Source organism: Cuculus canorus, chromosome 17 (genome assembly GCF_017976375.1).
Source record: "Cuculus canorus isolate bCucCan1 chromosome 17, bCucCan1.pri, whole genome shotgun sequence".
In the NCBI taxonomy this organism is placed as follows: Eukaryota; Metazoa; Chordata; class Aves; order Cuculiformes; family Cuculidae; genus Cuculus; species Cuculus canorus.
In genome coordinates this window covers 7,267,856-7,293,422 of record NC_071417.1, presented here as the reverse complement: position 1 = coordinate 7,293,422, position 25,567 = coordinate 7,267,856, and the positions used below count along the sequence as shown (strand labels likewise).

At 42.1% G+C, this 25,567-nt stretch overlaps 1 protein-coding gene across 6 annotated transcripts in view; it reads left to right on the top strand.

The window, feature by feature from the left end:
• Positions 1–25,567, top strand: part of CABIN1 (calcineurin binding protein 1) — a 93,771-nt gene that overhangs the window by 7,886 nt on the left and 60,318 nt on the right. For 4 of the 6 annotated variants that reach the window (XM_054082243.1, XM_054082242.1, XM_054082240.1 and 1 more), the window contains exons 11-29: positions 75–243; positions 708–844; positions 1,227–1,444; positions 1,990–2,068; positions 2,245–2,432; positions 3,681–3,830; positions 4,567–4,761; positions 5,861–6,097; positions 7,498–7,651; positions 7,875–7,990; positions 9,410–9,571; positions 11,389–11,595; positions 11,972–12,117; positions 12,784–13,045; positions 14,163–14,423; positions 14,698–14,849; positions 15,387–15,565; positions 22,580–22,762; positions 24,378–24,715. In XM_054082243.1, the coding sequence (XP_053938218.1) occupies positions 75–243; positions 708–844; positions 1,227–1,444; positions 1,990–2,068; positions 2,245–2,432; positions 3,681–3,830; positions 4,567–4,761; positions 5,861–6,097; positions 7,498–7,651; positions 7,875–7,990; positions 9,410–9,571; positions 11,389–11,595; positions 11,972–12,117; positions 12,784–13,045; positions 14,163–14,423; positions 14,698–14,849; positions 15,387–15,565; positions 22,580–22,762; positions 24,378–24,715 (3,533 nt within the window). The remainder of the gene's footprint in view (positions 1–74; positions 244–707; positions 845–1,226; positions 1,445–1,989; positions 2,069–2,244; positions 2,433–3,680; positions 3,831–4,566; positions 4,762–5,860; positions 6,098–7,497; positions 7,652–7,874; positions 7,991–9,409; positions 9,572–11,388; positions 11,596–11,971; positions 12,118–12,783; positions 13,046–14,162; positions 14,424–14,697; positions 14,850–15,386; positions 15,566–22,579; positions 22,763–24,377; positions 24,716–25,567) is intronic. The other 2 variants (XM_054082244.1, XM_054082241.1) reach the window with 1 other exon arrangement.

Genomic DNA, 25,567 nt, shown 5'->3' with positions numbered 1-25,567 from the left:
ACAAAAAAAAATTCGACTTTTTCTTTGGCAGTTTAACTTATCATCTTGTTGTTTTGTTTTAATTCTGTTTCTAGGTGACATATCTGCAGGTGACAAATCTAAGAAAGGAGTGAAGCGAAGGAGAATTCCAGAAGATAGTGGTGAAACAGCAAAAAGGAGATCCGCTAGAGTGCGGAACACCAAGTGTAAAAAAGAAGAGAAAGTTGACTTTCAGGAGCTGTTGGTGAAATTCCTTCCGTCCAGGTACTGAACAGCAGTAACTGTCGCTGTGAGAGTGTTGAGAGCTGAGTAGAGGAAGCTGTGTGGGCTCTGTGGGACGGATGTGCCCAAGCCTAAAACCACTCGACCCGTGTTATTTTTTGAATGAAGTGTGATGAATTGTCTTCTCATGCGTTTAATAAAAGTGGTTTTAGAGAAAATTGCTAAAAACTAGTGGAAAAATAGGAAAGCTTTAATTAATGTGAAACTGAATGAGAGGACAATGCAGATGTCAAACTGGGTAAGATCAACAAACCGGGTGATTTTGGTTTGGACAAAATTTGGGTGACAAAATTTGGGTTACAAAATATGGGAGCTCGATATAAATCTCTGGATGTGCTTCAGTTAATGTACTTCCATTCTTAAAATGCACCCAGTGCGCCATGGGTGGGCTCGACTGACTCAGAGGGTTTTGTTGATATCGTGAGTCTTGCCCTGTTTTCACACAGGTTAAGGAAATTAGATCCAGAGGAGGAGGAGGACCCGTTCAGTAACTATGAGGTACAGTCAGAGGTCAAAGAGGAGAATTTCCAGCATGTTGGACCACATCGAATGTCATTTGATTCTACAACATTTATGGAATCTGGTAAGGATTCTATTATAACCTGTTCGCTCTGTATTGTTTCTTCCATATTGTATGCTTTATTTTCTGTGTTTTCCCATCTCGTAGCTAGAAGATATAAAAGGATATGTTATTTTTTTTAAGATATAATTTTATGGCATAGAAATATCTTGGTAACAAGTGTGATTTTTTAAAGGCTTGAGGACTGCTTAATGTGTGCAAGGTTCTGTTGTGTGGATTTTCCCATTTATACTGATTGGAATACAATGAGGTAAGGCTGCACGTATGCAGCACAGCAGGGCTGCTGCGAGATTAGTGCATAAAATGCTCTTGAAACTTGCTTGTTTCAAATTATCCTCTGCCTTGACCTTAAACACCTATGGCTTTGTGTTTATCTGCATTCTAGAAAAACAGGACGTTCATGAATTCCTGCTGGATAACCTGAACAATGGTGGGATCTTGGAGCTTATGATGAGATATCTAAAAGTCATCAGCCAGAAGTTCTTGGTGAAGTGGCCTCCTGGCCTCTGTGAGGTGGTCCTCAGTATCTACAACAGCTGGAGGAAGCACAGCAGCAGTCTTCCCAATCCGTTGCTGAGGGACTCGAGTAATCAGCACATCAGGGTAATGAAACGCTTGTCCTGGTACTTCTCCTCCTTTGCCACCGTTGCTCTCTGCGTACCAAAGTACCGCCTGGAATCCCACGCTGAGATGCAGGCGTTGCTCGACTCTGTCTGGGGAGCTGCTTGTCCTGACTCTCGCGTCTTTCAGAGCTGCTGTGTACTGCAGCCGCAGAGACGTGCTTTCAGCATGATTTAGCACTTCTAATAGTTTCATTTCAGCCAGATACAAGAATAAGGATGTACTTCTTTCTAGCGTCAGGCAGTGCTGTCATGACTACCTTATTATATGAGCTGAGATTTTAATGTTTTTAAATACTGCTTCTGAGTTCAGGTTTTTTTTTTTGTACGTGCTGATTTGTTACTGCTGTTGTATACCTTCAGAGAGAAGGAGAAGTTAGAACTTGGGAATAGAAACCTCAAGAGGATGAGTTAAAGGTTTTCTTTGAAGTAAACTGCAAATTTAGTGGTGAGGCTTTTTTATTTGCCTTTTAATGTATTTCTTCCTGTATACCTTTTTTTTTTTGTATCTCCATACTTTTCTGGAAGGATATGATGTTGATGAGCCTTTCTTGCATGGAACTGCAATTAGATCAGTGGCTGCTGACGAAAGGGAAGAGCTCGACAGGTGAGAGCTGGGTGTTACTTTCTTCAGACTCAAAGTACTCTAGAAATATGAAGATATGTTTGCTGGAATTCATTAGATTTTGGAGCTATTCTTAATTAATATCTTTCTGATCTGTATTTTATTGGCGAGTCAATTGTTAGTAACGTTATTATCAAATGTAATTGATTGTTTTGCAGTTTCACCACGAAATTGCCCTGCTGCCTCTGTGAATGGAAAGTTTGGTCCTGACTTCCCAGGAACTCATTTCTTGGGAGATCTGTTGCAGCTGTCATTTGCATCCTCACAGCGAGATTTATTTGAGGAAGGCTGGATGGAGTTTGTCGCGCGGGTGTACTGGCTTAAAGCTCGCTTTCTGGCACTGCAGGTTTGGTTTGGTTCTGACAAATACCTTGCTTTAACAAAGAAAACATTTCCCAAATTAAAAGCAGTGCTCTTCAGAGATGCAACAGCAGATTTGGGGGAAGCTCAACTTCTTTAAGCCTGTGGATAAAATCGGTTCAAAATAAAAATTTCGTTTTACTTTTTAATATAATCCCCTGTCCCTAAGAGGAGGGGAGCAAGTGAAGTAGGAGGTCTCGCATGCTGAGCCAATAGTCTGATAGGTTTAATCTGTTTGTCTTTGTTTCAATTAACTTGTGTTCAGCTTAAAAAAGTATTTTTGTTCCAAAGTTAATTTGAATAATGTGAGGCTGCAGAACATGGATTCTTTTTGAGGCCTCGTCTCGTGGACACTATCAAAGTCTCAGCCCAAAAATGCAGCTTTCAGCTGAAGCAGATTGTGTTTCATTGCTCTCCCTTCTGCTTTTTCAAGGAAGTACTTTCGGAGGCTTTCAGCGTAATAGGCAGATTCTGAAGGAGAGGCTTTTAAATCTATCACTAAGGGAATAATTTGAAAGAAATGTTATTTTATCCCAGCCTTTTTTTTCCTATAAGCATTTCTTCTTCAGGACATCAAAGAGTTTGTTTATGCATCAATTAAGTTTAAATCTGTTGGCAGCCAGTAATGCGAGTTAATTTCAGAAGTGTGACCTAACCACTTCCTTCCATCTTTAATTTGTGCTTCTGAGGATTCCTTTCCGATACACTTGAGGAAAAATGAGAGTTCTGATACGGCTGCTGCTATCTTTTCTTTCGTGAGAGTCCTGGTTTGCCTGTGCAGCCTGCAGTCTTCTTGTGACCACTAAGCTTCTGCATCTGCTGCAGTTGGACAGAGCGAGTAGAACGCATTCCCTTTGCAGAGTATAGGAATGTTTCTTGACTTGGTGTTTTTGTTTGTGTAAATGGAAGAGTTACTTCTACTCATTTGCCCTTCCGTCTTATTTTAAGGAAAGGTATTTTAGCAACCAAAATTAATCTTTCAGATTAATGCAAGCTGAATTCTATTTCTCAGTTTTGTTTCAACTCTAATTAAAGTCACTGGTAAGAGAGACTGTTTTGTCTTATTTAGTTACAGATTGTCAATTTGGTTTGTTTGTTATTTGGGAGGATGTGCTGTCATCTTGTGGCAGTGCCTGTACTGACTTTAAATATATTCTATGTGCTTTAGAAACCCTTGCTGCAGATGGGACTCCAGGTTTTTTTTTGTTTGCTTTCCTCTGTACTGTTTCTGTAGGGAGACATGGAACAGGCACTGGAAAACTATGATATCTGCACTGAAATGCTGCAGAGCTCCACCACAACGCAAGCTGACGCTGGTAATGAGTGCAGCGTTGTAATACGGTTACCTAATCTCCACATGGATTCTGTTGTTTCTTTAGAAGAGGTAAGAATTAATTTGCAGGTGTATTCTCCCCACTCCATCCCTTCTGGTTTCAGAGGTCATCTATGAATCAGCTCTTGTGATGAAAGCTTACCTTCTCTGTCCTAGAGCTTTTCTAAGAGTGAAAGGACAGCGTCATAGTTCCGTGATGATGTCAGGGCCATCATTTCCTTTTCAGAAAGACTTTTAGGTCTGTTGCGTCGGACCTGTACAACATAAGATTGCTTTTATGCAAAATCAGAGCAGCTGCTTGTAGAACAGTAGTTTATCAGACTGTTTTATTCTCTGTTCTTAAACATAAACCTCACATTTGCTTAAATGAGCTCTTGGCTTTAGCAGTATGTTTTCCACGTAAAAATCTATGTACACTTTAAAACAAAAGGTTGCCCATCTTTTTATTCTTTCTGTTGTTGTTCTGGGTTTGGAACTCCAACGCAGGAGATGTCATCTTCACTTTGAAGTCCACCTGGATGTATTTTTGCAGTGGAGAAATGTGTGATTTTAGGCAAAAAAAGTTTAAAATCATACAGTATCTGACCTTAGTACCAAAATAATAATTAAAAATCTATGGCACAGGTGAATTGTTGCACAGTGGGGATTTTCTTCCTGGTTTATATTCCTGGCTGTAGCTGCAGAGTTCCCATCGCTTTACAGCTAAACTGCCAGGAGAAATGTGAGTACTGAAGTGTATGTGGAGACAAAATCAAAGTTGGATTTATGCCATCTGTGATGTTTGCAGATTGAGAAGAACCTCAAATCTCTGGAGAGATGCCAGTCGTTGGAAGAGATCCAGCGGCTGTACGAGGCAGGGGATTACAATGCAGTGGTGCATCTGCTCCGTCCAACACTATGCTTTAATGGTTACGGCAGAGCGAAGCATCTGGAGTTTGTGACATCCATACCAGAGAGACCGGCGCAGCTGCTTCTCCTGCAGGTTCGGTTTGGTTCCTAATAAGCCTTGTGTAGTAAGGGATTAAGGCTTATTCCTGCAAACAGGATGAAAGGGTTTCTGGAGTAGGTGTTAATGGTTAATGAGTCTGACTTACAAAGGAAAAACATGGAACCAAAGCTGTAAACGGTCTGAATGCGTAGCTTTATCCACATTGCTAGCAATATGCCAGCTTTTGCTAGCTGAGAATGTGGTTGAAACTGTAGATGTCTGAGGCCTGTATGAAATAGCCAGAAAAATTATAAATGCAAATAAACTTGAATAATTTTAAGAGGCATCTTCTGGATGGTCATGTGCTGTCAGCATCTGCTGTGAATACTTCCTGCTTTTGCTGGTATTGAGCATGTAGTGATTTATAACCATTCTGAAACTTAGAAGTTTCCTAGCGTATGAATGATTCTGATCATGTAGTGTCTGCCCTGCGTGATTGACAAACTGCTGGTGGATACAGGCACTATACTTGCTGTGGGTTTAATTTGTTTGATGCTATGTGAATGATGTTCAAATGAGGTCAGCTGTAGGAACAACCTGAGCCTATCGGGTTCTTTTGGGGAAAAAAAACATTGCCTGAAGATAGACTGCTGCTTTGGACTGAACCAGATCCTACAGCCTCTGTGCCGTCTTGTGACCCAGACTTGGCAGAGGCAAAAGAAGCAAGAGGTTGTTGTTATAATTGCTCCCTTACAGGTTCTATTTTGTTATTTATGAAGTAATAAAATGGTAGCACACGATCATAAGAATCCAAACCCTGTTCTGTAGAGCCTCTGTTCACCTGTATAGCATTCAGATTTTAAACCTATGGCCATCCCTTTCCTAAATGTTTTTTATTGTGTCTCTTATTAAAGCAGAAAGATTCAGTGATGAGTTTTTTTAACTTTAGACCCTGCTTATGTATTTGTCATCCAGGGTCCCTGCACTTCCTTTTCTCCTTTTTTAATGTCATGTTTAAAAGTGTTCTGTTAACATCTATTGAAGTTACCACATTGACTTTATATAGTGCGTTGCTTTGCCCTGCTGTGCATTCATGGTTTAAATTAAGCCCTTGATCCCTGTAATAGATTATTTTCATGTTTATATTCCCCAGGACTCCCTGCTTAAACTGAAAGATTACAAGCAGTGCTTTGAAAGTTCAGAAGTTGCCTTGAATGAAGCGATTCAGCAGATGATTAATACGACAGTAGCCTCTGCTAAGGAAGAGTGGGTTGCTACGGTAACACAACTACTCGCAGGAATAGATACTTCGCTATCAGCAGTCAGCAGCATCCTGAAAGACTCCTCTGTAACACCAAGCCTCGTTCGATTAACAAACAACCTGATTCAGGTAACCTGTTCAGTTACACTGGAGAAGTGCTATTGTGTGCCACAGACGTTCAGACGTGACACAGCGGCTGAATTGCCACCCACCCACAGTTCTGGGTTACGTTTTGGTTGGGGGAAGGTGAACAGTCCCATCTCAGAGTGTTAGATGTGCACTGAGCACACCTGGGCTACAGTCGGTGACAGCAGGTGCCTTCAAACACCAACCTGCCCAAAATAATCACAAGATGGTAATAAGATGAGCCAAGGAACAACACTGTTTACTTAAGCCATTCGAAATGGTGATAGTGTGAAGGCTGGTTGAACTGGCTGGGTGCAGCTTGTAAGTTATGGTACTGATCTTGGCTCTGTGTGCTTTGGGCTAGAAGACAAGGTCCCAATATCCCATAATCCTTACGAACATGGTGGAGTTGCCTGCAAGTGCTCGCCAAGCTAAGGGGCTTTCATCAGTGAAAATAGAGGGTGTTGAGAAGAGGGCAGGAAAGAAAGTGGTGTGGACAGTTTCTGGCATTGTGAATACAGCTAATTTCAGCCTTTTAAAGAAGATGCTTTCGAACCTTAGAACGACTGAATGCGTATCAGACCAGGTAACAAATGGCAGGCGCTCGGTTCTCTTAAGAAGTTGATCTAGCGAATGTCAAAACCTCTTGTGCTTGCGAGTCTCAAATCTCTGTTTGCTTCGGGAAATCCAAGGCCCTTCGCTGCTCACAAAATCGTACCCAGGTTGTGTGAAGTTGGCTGTGTGGCACTGTGATGCGATGTCGCAAAATTCTGGGGAACAGAGTATTCGTTATAGTACCCTAAATAACTTCTGTAGTAGTTATGAATATGGTTCTCTATCTACATAAACACCAATGGGAAACTGTAGTACATGTGGAAGAATGTGAGAAAAGTGTAGGACATTGGAAATTTCTGGCACCGGAGCAATAAAACGAGCAGTTGTCTGAGAGAAATGCTGGGGCAGTGGCTCCAGGACAGAGCATTGTGTTACTCGGAATGTATTCAGTTGCATCATTTATGTAACATCTGTCAATGATTCTGGTTGGGCTTTAGCAGCTGTAAAGCCTGGTAAAGGATGCAGGAATTCTTTTAACTAAGTTCCTCTGCCTTACTGGATTGTAGATAAGTTTCTTGTACAGTAACAAGCTGTACTAAAGCTGAGAATTGATGCTGTGTGTTTGCTTACTGTGAATTGCTTGTGTGCAGTGCACTTGGAAAATGACATGCACGCCAGTTATCCTATTTGCAGGACTTTTACTGCATTTGTTGTGAGAAGCTGAGACTCGACTTTGCATTATTTCCTGAGGATAAAATGCATTACCAACTTTAGATTGTTTGGAAAAGGTCCTCTCGTGATGTTTACTTCATATCACTTTGTCTTTATAATGTCTGTTTCTTCATTAGATCATAGACTGCAGCATGGCAGTCCAGGAAGAACAGAAGGAACCATACGTCTCCTCAGTGCTTCCATGGATCATCTTGCACAGGATCATCCAGCACGAGGAAGATGCTTTTCGATCCCTTTGCTGCCAGCAGCAGCAGAACCAGGGAGAAGAAGGTGGGTTGATGATTCGCTTTAACATATTGGAGCCAAGTTTCTTACCATCTAGCCCTGGAATATAAATATTACTTCTTTGTTGTCTTCTCTTGCTGGCTGAAGGGAGCAGAGGGAGAGGCAAACATCACTGTCTTATCACAGAGGAAGCTCATTTTGCATTGGCCGGTTGGATTTAACTCAGTTCTGTGCTGCTGAAATATTTACCAACTTTTTTTTCCTCCAGCGAGCCCTGATACCCCGATGTTGCCTTCTTCCCTCATGCTGTTGAACACTGCTCATGAGTATTTGGGAAGAAGATCCTGGTGCTGCAATTCTGATGGCGCTCTGCTCAAGTTCTATGTAAGTGTTACCGTCGCAGAATAATAGAGGGAGGGAGGGTCTCAGAAAGACAAGAAATCAAAGATCGTGCTCACTTATCTTCAGTACTCAAAATTATATTCAAATGTCTTAACAGTGAGAATTCTTCTGTTAAAGAAAAAACAGGAATAGTGAATGTGAGAAGAATGACAGTGTACCTGAGTATTGAAATAAAAAGTTTTGTTCTCTGTTTGGAAGTTAGTTTTCTAAAATCTGCCAAGTAATAGAAATGAACTCTTAAGTGTTGATATGAAATTGAAAACAAACCTGAGAACAGTTTATTTGCTGTCATAATTTTAATTTTCGTTCTTCTGCGGCCTTACCTCGTTGGGAAGAATAATTGTTTTCTTCTGATTTTCCCCCCCCCTTACGTTTTACATCTTACAGTAGTATTTTACTTTGTTCCTCAGCCTTGAAAAAGAAGCAGGAATAGCAAGTGGTCTGATAGTACTGAACACGTTCACAAGCTGTTACTGCTTTAAAATTGCTGCTAAAATAACCCAGTGGGATTCCATATTCATCTGTCTCGGTGATTCTAAATCAGTTGCTTGCTTCACAGTATGGAATTTGTGAAGTGTTAGATAAAGTTTGCACATTTTCATTATAGGCAAATACTATTTAACATGTAAAAAACAAATTTATTTCATCATCAGCCAGGAAAATTCAGTTTTGAATTTTGTGGTTGAACTTGTTTCTTCCAAATCCCGAGAGTAAAGATTTGCAAGCCATCGCTGTCCTCAGTCACGCGTCTGGGATGCAGCGATTACTCCCGGAACGTGTGCCGTTACCCTAGTTTGGTTCTGAAAGTGTGCCGTGTTTGGCTGTTCTGCCTTTTGAATCAATTTGACTCAGTTTTTTTATACCTGCTTTGATTTTATACTGCAGATAAAAAAAAGTTAATTTGATTGTTTTCACGTTATTAACTATGTACAACCTCAAATGTACACAGAGAGTTCCTCTCCTGAAGAGAGGTGATGAGAGTGAGGAGTTAGTGCAGCCCTTTGCTCCCTGTGGCTGGAGGCCCTTCTGTACTTCGTTGTTCAGCGGGTGTGTTAGAAGATCTAAAGCTCTCCAGAATGGGGTGTGTGGGCAGTACTGCTGTGGCGTTACTGGGTGAAAAGTTTCTCAAGTCTGAAACGCTAAGCCGATACCTGTTGTCATTGATTAAAACCAAGAGTTCATGAGTTAACATGGGACAAAAAACCATAAAATCACTTCATTGCATTTACAGGGGCATTGAAATAACTTGAGAGAGAGATGAGGTTACAGGAATAGGGGTAAGATTTGGTTGTAATTGGAGAAAAATCTGTGTAGTTCTTTAATGTTCATCACCTGCCTTCAGACAGCGAGGTGACTTCCTGCGATCTTCAGCTTCCTTTTTGATTGATGTTTCTGATGTAGATTCAGGTACTACAAAAAGAACTTGCAGCATCCACTTCTGAAGATACTCATCCCTACAAAGAAGAGCTGGAAACAGCCTTGGAACAGTGTTTTTATTGTTTATATGGTTTCCCTAGCAAAAAAAGCAAAGCGAGGTACCTGGAAGAGCATTCAGTACAGCAGGTAAGATATGTATTATTTAATGCCTGTGGAATATCCTGAAATGTTGAAAGATAAAAGCGTATTTGGGTTTAATGCACCTTCATATACTTTGGAGAAGGGTTACTTTTATTTCGAAAAACATGGAAGCTTTTGTGAATACAGAGGGTCAGGTGTTTCACATGAAATGCTAGGGTTGTCCTTTTGCACTTGGCACTGGTGAGGCCGCATCTCGAATCCTGGATTCAGTTTTGGGCCTCTCGCTCCCAAGAAGGACATTGAGGGGCTGGAATGTGTCCAGAGAAGGGGAATGGAGCTGGGGAAGGGGCTGGAGAACAGAGGTTCTTGGAGCGGCCAAGTGCCCTGGGGCTGTCTAGTTTGGAGAAGAGGAGGTGAGGGGAGACCTCATTGCACTCTGCAGCTCCCAGAAAGGAAATTCTGGTGAGGTGAGTGCTGAGCTCTTTTCCCAGGTGACAAGGAATAGGACAAGAGAAAATGGCCTCGAGCTCCTTCAAGGGATCTTTAGACTGGATATTAGGGAAAACTTCGTCACTGAAAGGGTTGTCAAGCCCTGGCAGAGGCTGCCCAGGACAGTGGTGGAGTCCCCGTCCCTGGAGAGTTTTAAAAGCCATGTCATTGTGGTGCTCAGGGACATGGGTTAGTGGTGGAGTTGGCAGTGCTGGGTTTACAGTTGGACTTCATGATCTTAAGGGTCTTTTCCAACCTAAATGATCCTGTGATTCTGTCTAGTGTTACTGACAGTGATCTGCCATTTTGAAATGACTGACAAATCAATTTTATTGATCCTTGACTTTGCTGTTTTCAACAGAGAAGAAGTTCGAATTTAAAGGAAAACTAGGAAGGAGCACAGTCAGCTCGAGAGAAGAAAACTTTAGCAGCCAGCCTTGCAGTTTATGAGTGTGATAAATGTCACTGTTAAAAAGTTATGCAAGTAAATGATATTATAGCTTATTCTGAAATCTCTGACAGTGGATATCTGGTAGCTGATTGAGAAACGTGTGAAGCTCAGTTGAGTTTGGGAGTACAACAGAGTGCTTTGGGAAGAGAGCTGTAGTATTAAGGAAGGGACAGAAGAAGCAGGTCAGCAATCCTCTGCCTTGAACATCATTGAACATCATTTTTTGTTCAAAAACCTCCAATGAATTTTGCATTTACCAAATGCAAGTGGTCATAGAATTATAAATGAAAAACAGTTTCACTCAAGCAAAATGATTGTCTGGCTCCTTTGGACAGACCTTTTAAAATGCATAAATACCTTTAGGTTATTACTCAGTAAATATTTGTGAGTTCTGTCTCTTAACCTTACCTCTTAGAACATGAATAGAATGAGGAAATGGGAATAACTAAGGAAAAGGAGGTGTAAGGGGATAGAGTTTGAAGATTTGCCTCAGAATTTTATCTGATTCCCATTCACTTATGCTTTTTTGAGTTTGAAATTGAAGGTGTAGGGCTTTTTACATCCATTTCTTACTGATGTTCGCAGTGGCACTCAGTGTGCCTGCAACTGGTTCTTGCTAATAACCAACTTTTCTGAGCAACTCTTCTAAGCAGATGGAATGACTCTGGTTTTCAGTAACATACACGAAGGTACAGCCCCGGCCCTTAGTCCTGTAAATCAGTGAGCAGGGTGCTGCACTTGGGAGCAGCGTAAATGAATGTCACCCTTGGTTCTTCTGCTGCCGGGAGGTTTCATTTTTTTTGACTAGAGCGGTGTGCATTTTTGATGGACTAGAAAAGCCGTAGAAACTCACTGTTTGTTGACACTTGAATTTTGGAATTTGGGGTATTTTTTCCCCCCTCTCCTCTCCTTCCCTCTTCAGGTTGATCTGACCTGGGAAGATGCTTTGTTCATGTTTGAATATTTTAAGCCTAAAACACTTCCAGAATTTGATAGTTACAAAACCAGTACCGTATCTGCTGATTTGGCCAACCTTTTGAAGAAGACTGCTACGATTGTTCCTCGAACAGACAAGCCTGTGCTGAGCCTGGATGCCGTGTCTGCCTATATCGAAGGAACATGCAATAAGGTATTATTAATTGCTTTAAAAAACCTGAAAGGAGTAAAAATGACTGTTGGTATTTTTATGTTGACTTTGAGATAGTTAAGGGAATGATTTGTTTCATGATGCTGGAGTTTCTCGGGTACTTGCATTTAAATGAAATAGTAAGGACGCCACCAAAGCTCTTTGCCTTGCAATGGCAGGATGTCACGTTGATGGATTTTCAGTTGGGATGAGATCCTCATTAGCATCTGTAAGTGCTCTGTGCGTGTGTGTGATGCTGCCACTGTCTTCATATTCAATACCTTCATTTGCCTTTTCACTACAAGTAATAAGCAAGCTTGCAGATCATTTCATAGAAACATTTTATATAATATAAGCCTTTACTTTTTCTTCTTTTCAGGCACCGTCTCTCCCGGATGGGGCGGACTGTTCTCCACCGGTGGTGTCCGAGTTGTACTACCTGCTGGCAGACTACCATTTCAAGAATAAAGAACAGTCTAAGGCCATTAAATTTTACATGCACGACATCTGTATTTGTCCAAACAGGTCAGTATTATTTGATCCTGCTGTGCATTGTTCGTTCTTCTCACTCCTTTCAGTACTGAAAAGCAGATAACCAGAGATTCTATTTTGGTTTCAGGAGCTAAAAAACAAAAACAAACTAAAACCCCCACCTGCAACCCGTTATTTTAGGTAGGTTGTATAATGAAGGGCATCTCTAAAACAACCCAGCAAACAAAACACCCCCCAAGCCTGGTGTTAAATATTTTATTGTTTTGAAATTAAAACAAAAAACAGTGAAGAGTCTGGCAAATTTAAATCCAGAGGAACTGGGAGGGGCAGAGACCGAATCATTATTTCTCATTTGCACCTTTTGTTCTTTGTTTTGGCACATTCGTACATGACAAAGAATGAAGAACGTCACTGTTTAATAGCATAAGCGATAGCCCCAATAGCATTCTTCAGCGGACTGACCATTCAGGCTGACCTATTTTTAAATTATTGATTTTGCTGCTAGAGAATTACTCAGAGAATATAAGCTTAAATAAAGTATTTAAGTGATATTTATTCTAAACCACCCTCTTTATTGATAATGTACAATGTGTGATGAAAGGAAGAGAAAGTTGAGGGTATAACAGACAAATCCTGTCCAGGCTGCTCAGTGTAACATTTCTGGAGGATTGTTGAGCTGTTCTGTTCTTGCCTGCCCAGGTTTGATTCGTGGGCTGGTATGGCTCTGGCTCGGGCGAGTCGTATTCAGGACAAGTTGAACTCTAATGAATTGAAAAGCGACGGCCCAATCTGGAAGCACTCGACTCCCGTCCTGAATTGCTTCAAGCGAGCCCTGGAGATCGACAGCTCGAATCTCTCCCTGTGGATTGAGTACGGCACCATCTCCTACGCCCTGCATTCTTTTGCATCCCGACAGCTGAAGCAGTGGAAATCGGAGCTCCCTCCTGAGGTTGTGCATCAGGTGGGAGCAGTATGAAATTTTAAATATTTTAAATCATCTTTTCCGATGTAGTAAGCTTTAAATTAAACATTTGGCTGCTATGTACCATATATTGGACTGTGGTTACTGAGATTCTAATAGTGGACATTCTAATATTCGTTCATAAAAACTGCTGGTGTTGAGCAGTGTTTAAAGGGTTTTTTTCCTTCTTTTTCCTGTGTCAAATTAGCTTGACCTTGATCTTTGAATTATCTTGCAAAGATGACACAACCTACTGGATCTTCCTATTCTCCAAGTGAATATGTTTAAACGGCATGATTTACTAAGAAAAGTTCTATTGTAACAGAAGATAAATTGGAACAATATAATCTCCCTTGCAGGGATAGATCTTTTCAGGAATGTTTCTTGCATGCAAAAAACTTATTCTCTTCTCCTTAGAAAATATTAGGAAGGGAAAGGAAAGGCTGTGTTACAGTTCTTGAAGTGCACAAGTGCTTAGGAGAGTATTATAGCCCAACAATTTAAATTGATAAATATCTTTTTCAAAGAGAGAAAATTACATTAATGCATCTTTTGGCCTAGTTCTTTACATGATTGTGCTTGCAGCTAACCTTAATTTATGCTGCTGGCTTTAATTTCTTTGGGGGGAGCGAGGGAGTATTCTTGCCATACTCAGCTCAAAATTAGGTGCGTTGCAAGCGAGATGAAATGCATTCCTTCACAAGCGATCCTGGCCCACAGCGGCTCTCGCAGGCTGCACTTGCAGAACTAAATACTTCTTTTCTTTGAAGATTTAAGATAATTACAGTGCTGAAAAGTGGTACAATTGCTTCTTGTAGTCATGTTTATTGTCTTGCTATTTTTCAGATTGTATTTATATGCATGTTCTTACACTTCTTACTGTTTTGTGGTGGTTATTTGTGTCAGCCGTTTCTGCAATGGCCACAAACCTGTTCAGAAACATGTTCTACAGGTCAGGATTTGTCTGATCACTTGGATGTGTTCTTTTTCTTTGGGTTGAAAATGTTTTAAATGCTGTACCTTGTTTATGCACTTTTCTATATGAGAAGTGTATTTTTAGATTTTCCGTCCCAGCTGCAGTGAATTCATGTATTCTCAACACTTTGTTCGCTCCCAGATGGAAGAGCGTCGGGACAGTATGTTGGAGACAGCCAAACTGTGTTTTACGTCAGCATCTCGCTGTGAGGGTGATGGTGACGAAGAGGAGTGGCTCATTCACTACATGCTAGGCAAGATCGCCGAGAAGCAGAACCAGCCTCCTGTTGCCTACCTGCTTCATTACAAACAGGCTGGTCATTACCTGCATGAGGAGGCTGCCCGTTATCCAAAGAAAATTCACTACCATAATCCTCCAGAACTTGCCATGGAAGCATTGGAGGTAAAGGAAGTTAAATATGTAGGCTTGAAAACCATGTTCTCTACAGAGAAGGGAAGAGCAGTTACTCTTCCTTCATATTGTTGGCTCTGAGCATCTTTACAGTGTTCAGATCTTGTGATTTACCAGCAGCTTCCAAAGGCAGGAAAAGCGCCGTTTGGGTAAGTTTAGGTAGCAGATGCCTGTACAGACTCCTGCAGCTTCCGCAGAGATGAGGCCGTTTGTAATAGATTGCAGAGTTATGAATTCTGACCAAGTGGACTTTGGTGTTTTCTAGGTGTACTTTCGACTTCATGCTTCTATTTTGAAACTCGTGGGGAAACCAGACTCTGGGGTAGATGCAGAGATCCTGGTTGGCTTCATGAAAGAAGCTTCTGAGGGACCATTTGCCAGGGGTGAGGAGAAGAACACTCCGAAAGTTGCAGAAAAGTGAGTGCATCGAAAGAGTAATTGTAAACTACTGGATGATGAACTGTTAAACTGAAGCTATGATATAAACAAAGCAAAGCGATTAGAATGAATTCTAATGTTTGCAGTTTTCTGATGTCGTCAGGTGATGCTGCTTGACATCTTCCCAGGAGCCAGCACGGTGTAAATGGGGAGGGAGCAAAACAGAACAATTTTGATCTTGTGATCCATTTTGAAGCCACTGTTTTTATTTATTTGTAAAAGTAACTTTTTTGTCAGCTATTAACAAATGTAGAAGCAAATGGCCTTTATTTTATAGGATAAGAGCCTTCGGTTGTCGTACTTGGTCTCATTAATGATTACAAAATAAAGGATGTTTTACTATTGACCGGTGACAAGGGAGGAATATTCTGTACTAAAAATCTGCCATTTAGAATTTTAGTGTGTTTTGATTACTGCGTTGGAAGTGGTGTAAGAACACGCAGTCTCCTTTTGTTCTTTGTGGGTGTTGCTCGGATGTTAACACCTCTTTTTGGTTTTTTTTCTTGCCCCTCCCAGGGAAAAAGCTTGTATGATTGATGAAGACTCTCACTCTTCAGCCGGAACAGTGCCGGGCCCCGGGACTTCCCTCCCCTCATCCTCCGGTCCAGGTCTGACATCCCCACCTTACACAGCCACTCCAGTTGACCACGATTACGTCAAATGTAAAAAACCCCGTCAGCAGGCAACGCCGGACGGTACAGTCCCTGTTCTCAATACTGGCAGCACAGGGAGGTGCTCTAATCATGGGGGGTTTGACCAGGAATGATCAAACTGCTCATTGCAAGGAGGGTGATGGGTCTGTGGTAACACGGGCAATATTGAAGCTCATTCCTTTTATAAATTTAATGCTTTAAATAGAATCAACGTACAGAGCTTTAAATACAAAATTCAGAGTTGTCACCTGCCACCACTGGTATCCGTCCCTGACTTGAAACGGGAACGTCCATATGTGGAGAATGGAGCTGACTGAACTGTCAGTGAGTTGTTTTCTGAATTCTTTTTCCTCCAGAGCTAAACATCGGTGGGGGCTCATTGGAAAAGGCGGGGGCTCAGCCTGTGCAAGACTGAACGCTGTTTCAGTGCTGGTGTGAAATGACCAGCTGAACGCTTGAGCTGTGCCTGAAACAAGACAAATTGTGAAAAAGGCAAAACAAAGCAATGTTATCCATTTTTGAAGGAGGCAGGTGACAACTATTTTGAATATATTGTGTATCAGCACGAAGTGATTTGCATGACAGTCCAGTAGACTTCATCTTTTAGTTTTTCTTTATCATTTACACTGGTTAGCAGCTCATCTATATAGAATAAAAAGTGATATAAATAATTGGCTTATAAATGCAGAAGGAAGGGTGGTATGACTGTATTATTGAAGATTTTTGCAATATACATGTTCAGTAGAAAGTAAGTTACTATTTAAGTAACCTGACGTTATTGTTTGGCTAGGAATTTTATTCTGATTACACTCTTCTGGCCACTTGTTTATCCATATAGAGCGATGAGCATCAGCACTCAGGAACGAGTCAAATATCTGCGCTGTATAGGTTGGTGGTGTGGAATGTGACAAGCCCCGTGGAGATGCTCTGCTTGATCTGAATTTATTTCTAGAGGGTGGGCTGCTTCCTGCTCTCATTCTCTGAAGAATGGTCATTTGTGAATAACTTGGTTATTATCATTTATTCCTTTTCCCGAACAATTAATTCCTGATGAAACGGACAGGAGACCCTTCATCTCTCACAACTGACTAGAGAAATGTTCATTTGATTCGTGCTTACGTTTCAGTCGGAAGTAATTTTTTGGCCTTTTGGGATATCCCAGGTAGTGTTAGTGTCCTATCTGAGCCTTTGGACGCAGCAAACACAGAAGAGAGCAGATATTTCACTGTTTTCCTAAATAACATTCCCTGTGAGAAGCAATTCTGCCCAAGACTGCTCTGCCTGGATCCTGAGGACTGTGGAAACGTTCCAGTCTGTGTTGTCAGTACAATCACTCAAAGTAGGTTATTATGGACTGTGGTACAGTAATTGCCTGTTGGGAACAAAGCTGGCTGCTCCACAGAGGCTGAAGTGTGAGGTGCTGCTGTAGCGGTTCTGGGGTCTCCTTGCTTAGCCCGGCTAGGACTGAACTCTGCTGTCAAAGTAATCCAAAATGTCAGCTGCTGAAAGCGGAGTCGAGGTGATCTTTAGGACGGCTCTGTAACCATGGCAAGTGGAATTGCAAAGTACTGCATCATTCATAATGTTTTGTAAGCTGCTGGCACCACTGAGCTCCAGGGAATAGAAATATTTGCCTTGGGGCTGTCACAGATGGAAGGAGAGCGAACAGGCTGAGCCATGCTCAGAAGTCTCCCACTTGTATAGTATTACATATACTGCGCTCCTCTGCGTGCATTTGCATTTTACTTGTATTATAACAAATACTTTTGAAGTAAAATGCTCTTGGCATCTTACAGGTAATCACATCGCTGAAGGAAATTGGTGCCTGCATTTCCACTGTACTATTCCTAAAACAGCAAGGAAATATCCATCGTTGGATTGCCCTTTAGATATTTTTTTTTTTTACCATTCTGACAGCAAACAAAGCTGTCTGTTGCTCACAGAAGGAATAATTTGGCCTAAGTTCAGCCTAGTTAGTTATTTCTGAGGCCTGACAGTACTCTTTACTCTCTCCCTTGTGTCAATATTGTTGATCATATATTATGTAAAATATGAGTGTTACACACAACTATGAAGTTTTCTCTCCATGTGTTGCCACAAGCAAAAGTGCCAGTTGGGCTCTCGGTCCTTGCTGACCCGGGAGACCTCTTGTGTCTGTTTGTGCGTGCTGTGCTTCAAGAAAATATGATCCAAAAGCAAGGAGAGAAGGAATCGGGATGGCTTATCCAGGGATGAGGAGACCAAAGGGAGACATGAAAGCACTGTAAGCTAAATAATATCAAAGGCTGAACAAAGAGGGAAAAAGAACAGGACTTCTATGTTCGTGGGAGATGGAACAGAAGGGATTAGACTTAAATTGCATTTTCAGTCTGTACAACAGAAAATAGTCTCAGAGTAGTGTTAGGAGATGCTATTTAGCAAGAAAAAAAAGGGAATGTGTTCCTTGGGGTGGTACAGCATGGCAGCACCGCAACACTGATAGTCTTTAAAACGTGGCGATACAGCCACCTGCCAGGAATGTTGGAGATGTGATCTGTCCTGAGGGAGAAGGGAATGGACTGGACGAACTCTCATGGTTCCTTCTGAGCTCTATGTTCTCTAATCATTTTGATGTTTGAGAGGCCTTTGGTTTGCTTGTTTTTTTTGACAAGATGCCCACCAAAGTGCCTTGAAAGTAGTGGGACTCTGATCTTCACACACTCATCTGTAGGTAGGGAAAGTTGTGAGGGCAGGTTTAGTTCAGATCCAGTATGTTTAAATGTGTCACTGTACTCTGTAGTTCTCCAGCACATTTTGCTGGTGGAAAAAGAAGATGAGGATATCAGAAATCACTTTTAAAGTTGAGACCATTGAAAGGCTTTATTCCCAATGAATGCTAGTTTTAAGTCCTATATTTAATGGAGATGCAAGAAAGGAACTAGTAAATACAGCTTGTAGAGTAACTAAACTTCTTTTTCCTTGTGGCAGCTGCTAGGATCAATCTTCAAGGAGACATAAGTGTTGCTGAGCGGCAGCTGTTCTTTGCTGGCTGGCTGCTGTCATCTCTGTAAAACAGGCAGCTTTCTTTCTCTCTTCTTGTCCTTCCATTCAGCAACATCTTTTCTTTCCTTCTGTTAATCTTGTCTTTCCTGTCATCACCCCTGCTTGTTGCTGGTTTATAACCATCCAAGATGAGAACTTGCAGTTGATAGCAAAAGCCTGGGGTTTAAGACTCTATTTTCCAAGAGCAAAGTAGGAAACAAGAGAAAATGGGAATTCAGCAGGGACTATCTTCACCTGGGATGTCGCCGTATTTATAGGTGAGTGCCCAAGGTTATACACCAAAACACATGCTCATTATCCTCCTTTATAAAGACTGACTGTGTGGGGTCGTTCAAGACCAGGTGTAGTATAGGTTTCAAGAGCTTTAATGCACTTAAATTTCATGCTAAGCATTACAGTGAGTTAAGAAAGGAATATTAAAATTAAAAAAAAAAAATAAAGGGAGATCTGTTTGCCGAAAAGTGGACTGGGAGATTGTTGTGAGGTCCCTTCTGCTGTTCTATGCCTTTGTTGTGTTGATATTGAGTTCTGTGTTACTGTGGTGCTAAGCAGATGATGTATTCAGTATCCATTGGTATTGCAATGTTGAAATGTCCCATTGTTCAAGTCTTCATCCATGTCCCGTCGCACGCTGTGTGTACTTACATGTAGTCGTCCTTTCTTGTGTTTGTGTGCCTGATTGCTTCTGCAACCAATATTGCCCGTGCTGCCTCTAACCTTTATCCCCCAGGCGTTCTCTTCCTGCTTTTACCTGTCACGGCTTGCTTTTAGTAATTGGCAAAACCTGCATGATCAGCTCACTGGGAGAGGCTTCGCGCTTCACACTGTGCGAGGAGGCTCACGTCATGGTTTTCGGTCTGTAATTCTGCCAATGGTATGAAGATGCACAGTTGTTTTGTGAATGGGGGTTCTCACCATCCTGATGAGACAAAGGTGATCTCAGAGAAACCTTTTGCACTAGGCTGTCACTGCTGCCAAACTAAACAAGCTTCAAAGATGAGGAGATGTTTCTGTGCATAAAAAGAGCATCCACATTGTATTTTGGTTCATTAGAATCTTATCCTTCAAAATTCTCTCCTTCCAACAGTTTAAAGTGAAATCTCTCAGCCTGTGGTCCATGTCCTTTATGGCCCATGGCACTGGATGCTCATGGGGGCTGCGTGCTGGACTCCATGAATGACCAATCAGACACAGGTCATTGTAGTGTGCTGCAGCTCTGCTCTTCCCCAATTTACCATCTCTCCAATTAGTAAATCACGCTGACATTTAATGTGAGATTATGTGAAAAGAATTTGAGTAAATGAATGGGCCATTGATGAGGACTCTGCTGCTCTGCACTCAAGAGCAGCCATAGAGGTCTGTGAGCTACCAAAACACATTTGGTGTTCTGTGCAGCCAGGTGAAACAGACCCTCGTCTTTGACTCATGTTACAAGAGAATTCCCCTGAAGCGTTCCGAGGACTTTCTGTCCTCAAGAAATGAATCTGCTCCCATGCCAGTCTCTGCAATGCTTCTGCTTTTAATGATGTGCAAGTGCCTTCTAACACAGCTGAGTGTTGTCTTTTGTTATGGGTGGGATCTGTTCAAGAATGAGAATTGTGTGATTCGTCGTGTTTCTGACTACAGACCAGTAAAGACAAATGGTAAAGAGATGGCAAATGGTAAATGGTAAAGACAAATGGCACAGGTAAAGAGAAGAGAGGAGAGAGCGTGCCAGGCAGGCAGGACAGAGAGAGGGAGCCTGTAGGTTTATTTAAAACGGCAAGAGTTCAGATGTGACCTGGTGTGATTGCTGTGAGCTCTGCATTGCGGAGTGCAGCGTTCAGGTGTGGACAGAGGGGTTTTAGTATATTAGGATGCATCTTGGGTACCCTACAGGTCATCGCTATTTGTCTGCCTGTCCTTGGGAGCCTCCAGTGATTCCAGAGGTTCTCTATCCAGGTTTTAACTGGACAGAACAATTCACCTATAGAATAGGGGGGAAAAAGGTAATGTTCAGACCTATTGCCTCTTGCTCTGTACTTAGTGAATATGAAGAGCAATTACGATGTTTTTATTAACACCGATTAATTGTATTTGGAAATCTTCCCATACCACTCTCGTGTAGCAGCTCTGGATTTCCATTGCGGTGCTGCATCTCTCGTAGCCCCCACAACAGAGCTGACTTGGTTGGTGGCAGCAGTTGGAAATTCACTTTTTTCTCCTTCCCTAGATGAGTAACACAGCCTCTCTGCCCCAGATGCAGAAACTTCCTTTAAGAAACTATCGAGGGAGCTCCTGTCAATGTTTTTCTTGGTGCCAGCTGGGAGTTCAGTAGCGTCCGCTCGTACCCCAGAAGGTTATTAAAGCTTTCTAAATGAGTCATTTAAAGCTTGGCTGACCTCACTTCAGAGTCTTTCTCTTCCTATTCTTTGTAATTATGTTCTTCCTATATAAAACTTGTCATCATTATCCAACTACATAACTTCCAGTTAGAAAGAAAATGCTGTTCTCCCATTCTTCATCAAGATACGTTTTTATGACGATCTGTCCAGTGAAAGGGAAGGTTTTCTTTATGTGGTAATGAAGAGCTTACAGAGCGCATCAAATTTGGTTTGAATTTGTTGGAATCCTGCTCAGCAGAATTTGATCTGCGAGCCGAAAGTCTGCAGAGGGATTTCTCTTAATACAATAAATTCACAGGAGGCCCTGAGCTCTCTCCTGAACAAGTGCAATTTGGATGGAACAGAAGAAATCGAAGGAAATTATCAGCTCATCTCAAAGCAAGGACTTCAGATTTTTAATTTTCTTTCTTGATCTTATCGTAAGAATTAATGGATAAGAGCACAGTGGAAGTACCTGACAATGGCTGTAACGTCCCTCTTGGTTAAGCTGTTCCTGTATCTTCAGCAGAAACTGGAAATTAGTATTTAGGACTGCAGATTGAGAGAGGATTGCCTGTAGCGGAATTTCATGTTGGACACTGAATTATGCTGGCACAATATCACAAGAAAATGCCAGTTTCCCACCTCAGTGGGGACGTACCCATGTCTGTTGGAGGTCCTGAGCTGCGAGTTTTAGTCTTGCAGGATCACCTCTGATGGTCACTGCCTGGGTTCCATCAGGCAGATCTCAGACATGGGTGGAAGGTTTTCATTTGCCTGTTTGTTCTGAGGTGTGAATTCTCTCCCCGCTATAATAGTCACAATCCCATCCAGTTTTTCCTGTGCTGCAACAGCTGTTGGCAGGTTCACAACTTGGTTGTGACTGTTGTACCGTTAGCAGCCAGCGCACCCAACTCTGTCAAGGCAAAGTCACTGCTGTTCTTCTGTCTCCTGCCTTGATGTGCAAGAGTTTCCCTGTCTGTCTTAGACCCAGTTCTTGGATAGGTGTCTCTTTCATTTCAAAAGCTCTGAATGATCCCTTTTCAGAGTGTTTGGTGAACAGCATCTAACACCTGCAGGAGCAGTGATCACTTCTCCAAGTCTTCGCCCTATAATGGTTTGAATTTTTCTGTTCTTCACGAGTGATTTTTACCAGTCTTGTTCGTGGTTTTCTCTTGTCTATGGAGCTTTGCTTATGTCAGACTTGGAACTGTACGGGGTACTTCTGGAGGTAAATGGCCCAGTAAACCTGGGCGGTTTTGTAGGAATGTACTAGCTGAAATATTGCATCCTCAGCCCAACTGCTTTCCAAAGCTGAGCATCTCTGCTTTTGAATAAAATCCCAAGATTATATGTTAGGAAATGTGGTGGGGCAGGGAGCTCTCTGTTACGTTACTGTGAAATAATAGCTGGTGAAAGACAACTGAGGCTTTATTTCATAGCACAAAGAGTTGAGATGGAAATAAGCTGAAGTAGACAACTTAAAAAGAAATAAATGCCTTTTAGACAATGGAATTGGGGGTAGCTGAGGATCCTGTCTCACTTGTAAGCAGTTTGCAGAGCGGCTGCAGCTTTTGGTTGCTCTTAGCAAGATGCAAGTCACAGCTTGGTGGATATGAAACGATGCATTCCTTCTTTATCTCTTTTGCAGAGAGGAGTCAGGATAGCACTGCGGCGGTGCTGTCTGACTCCAGCTCCACGCAGGATATGTTTAATGAGCCTGCCAGCTCTCAAGATAGCCTGCGGAAGACTTACACGGAAAAGAGGATTTCTGCGACCTGTGCTGAGACACTCACACCCAGCAAAGAGACCCTGGGACCTACTGAGGAAAAGAGTATGCCTGATTTGATAGATCACATCAGCTGCTGTATGCTCATTAAAATGTTTCTTCTGGCGTGCAGAAGCACTGAAACGCTCTGCGCTGTGACCAGGGTTTTTAACTAGGTGCTATTGCTGCTTGTGTGTGAGGCTTAAACTGGACTATGCGTTGCTTACGTGACCATCATCCCAGTCTGTACTGCCGTTAAACCTGGCAAAGGAAAGAGTAATACTGCCTGCTGCCTGCGGTGGCCCTGTGACTGGCTTGCCTTCTTTTGGGTTATTATTTACTCTTCCTTCAATGTTTCAGATCTCTAAATAATTTAAGGAATGGTTATTTAAAGATAATCTCAAACAAAAAAATTGTTTCTTTTCCCCAGGCATAGATGCTCTCTTTGTTCTGGGCCAGTAGCAGCTTGATACTCAGCACATGGAAGAGCACAAGGAGTGGAATTAGATGTTTTATTCCATTGGATACTTTATTTCAGTGGAGAAGTGGAATTGCTCTCTACTAGATTTTTCCATATATAACAGTGCTGTGTTCTGTATTTCTCTGGAAAAATTGTTTCAAAATCTGTGAGCTGGAATTTCCCTCTGGCTGATGTTTGTGCAGTTGCATGTGGCAGTAGATGGAGAGGCCGGGCTGTGCCAGGGAAAGACAAACAAGACCGATGTGTAAATTTTGCCCACCTTTCCGGCCTGTGACACCAGAATGTTGTGTGTTACTGACATGTAATGTTGTATCCATAAAGCTGTCTGTAGAGGAGAATTAGAACAGGTACATGGATTGTCTGAGCGAAGACATTTGACTCCAAGTTCAACCTTACAGGAGAAGGAGTTAAGAGCAGGTTCATACTTGCAGATAAAGTGTTTCAGTATTATCTGTAGCCTGCTTGGAGATAAGATCTAATGTCAGAGCTCTTTATCCTGGCAAAGACAAAGGTGCAGTAAACTTCCATGGCCAAAAATCAAAGTTAAAACAATTAATCTGCACGCAGCACCCATGGTTTCAGCCATAATGACTGCCTGAGAGGGAACGCGGAAGCTCTCACTGTTAGGGATGTTTTCTGAAGGAAAATTTGGTATCCTTCAAGAACAGATAGGTCAGTTAAACTATGAGTTACCGATTTATCACAACGATTTGGGTGGAACTGTAGGTCCTATGTTATCCATCGGCCAGGGTAGCTGCTGCTAATGATTCTGTCTGAGCCTAAATTGTGTTCTGGAATTGCGTTCTTCTAGGTAGATTGTTCAGCATAATACATCTCCCTTGGCAGCATGGCTTTTTACTGAATTTACTCCTTTTATTTTGTCATATTCTCCCTCTCTCCCATCTTCAAGCAGGATTTAAAACCCTGCATGCATAATGCATGTGGAATTCCCAGCGTTGCTCAGGTGAAAACTCAGATGGAGAGGTCAGTGTGTGACTCTGCCTGTTAATGAGCTGAAGATTACTAATTCATTAAGCATCAGCAATAGTCATAACTTTTTCAGGAACCAGTCAATAATTCTGTCTGTGCTTAATGAAGCAAAGGATCACCATTTGTGGTATTTAATTCTTGTTGGTTTGGATATTTCACTTACCATTTTGTAATTTTCGTAGTCACTTTTGTCTTCTCTTCACGTTCCAGTTGCAGGAAAGCCAGAAGAGCTGCAGGAGAGCTTAGAATCTAAGCATCCTGCTGAGCCTACGGCCCAGAAGGTCCTCGTGGATCCCCAGGCTGCTTCTGGCAACCCCATCAAAGCTGCGGTCCCCCCGTCCTCCCAGTGGGAGTGCAGAAAGAAAGCTGAACCTTGTGGTGATGCATCTGAATTTCCTCATGGTCTTCCAGCAGACCTGGAGGAACAGCGGAAGTTCCTGACAGAGCAGTGTATCGCCTCCTTCTGTTTGTGCCTCAGCCGCTTCCCCCAGCACTACAAGAGCCTCTACAGGCTGGCCTACCTGTACACGTACAGCAAAACACACAAGGTGAGCAGAGCACCAATACCATAGCCAAGTGCGTTTATTGCCAAAGGAAATAAACTGCGTTGTCGTTTGTACTAACTGAGAAGTCTCAGGGTTAAAGTACAGCAGATAAGTTTGTTTAATGCAGATTGGATTGGAACTACGCTTTGAGAAGGCTTTAGCTCCTGGTTTGCCCGATTCCTGTGTGTGACGCCAGTTGAGCTGAAAATTTCCTTTTTTATTACTGAACTAGGTAATTTTTTATTACTTAGCAGAGAATTACCTTTTAGGTATGTCATGTAGAGGGGAGATTGAGATGACATCTTAGGCAGAAATGTTTTCCTGTGAGCAAGGGGAGGCCCTGGCCCAGGTTGCCCAAAGAGTTGTGGCTTCTCCATCCCTGGAGGTGTTCAAGGCCAGGTTGGATGGGGCTTGGAGCCCCTTATCCACTGGGAGGTGTCCCTGTCCATGGCAAGGGGTGGAACTGGATGGGTTTTGAGGCCCCTTCCAACCCAAACCATTCTGATTCCATGATTCTATAAAGTAAGATGTTCTTGAAAAATGACAGCAATTATTTATTTTACTGAAAAGTGGACTTGAAAGCAGAAATTCATTGGTATCGGTGTAAACATGTTGTGACAGGCTTTCTGGGCATCTTAGGTCTGTGTAGCATGGAAGTTTTCCTACTGTCAGAGCACAGAGGTCACCTTGAGTAAGACCAAATTACTTGCTGTTTAGAGATCAGTGAGTGAAAGTCAGTCAGATCCTACTGCTCCCGAGCTGGGGTTTTTGCGTTAAACAGGAATAACAGTGGCTCTGTGGCTGTAATAGTGTTGGTTCCTCTTTGAGGTGAGGGCAGAATAACTTGCTTCCTCC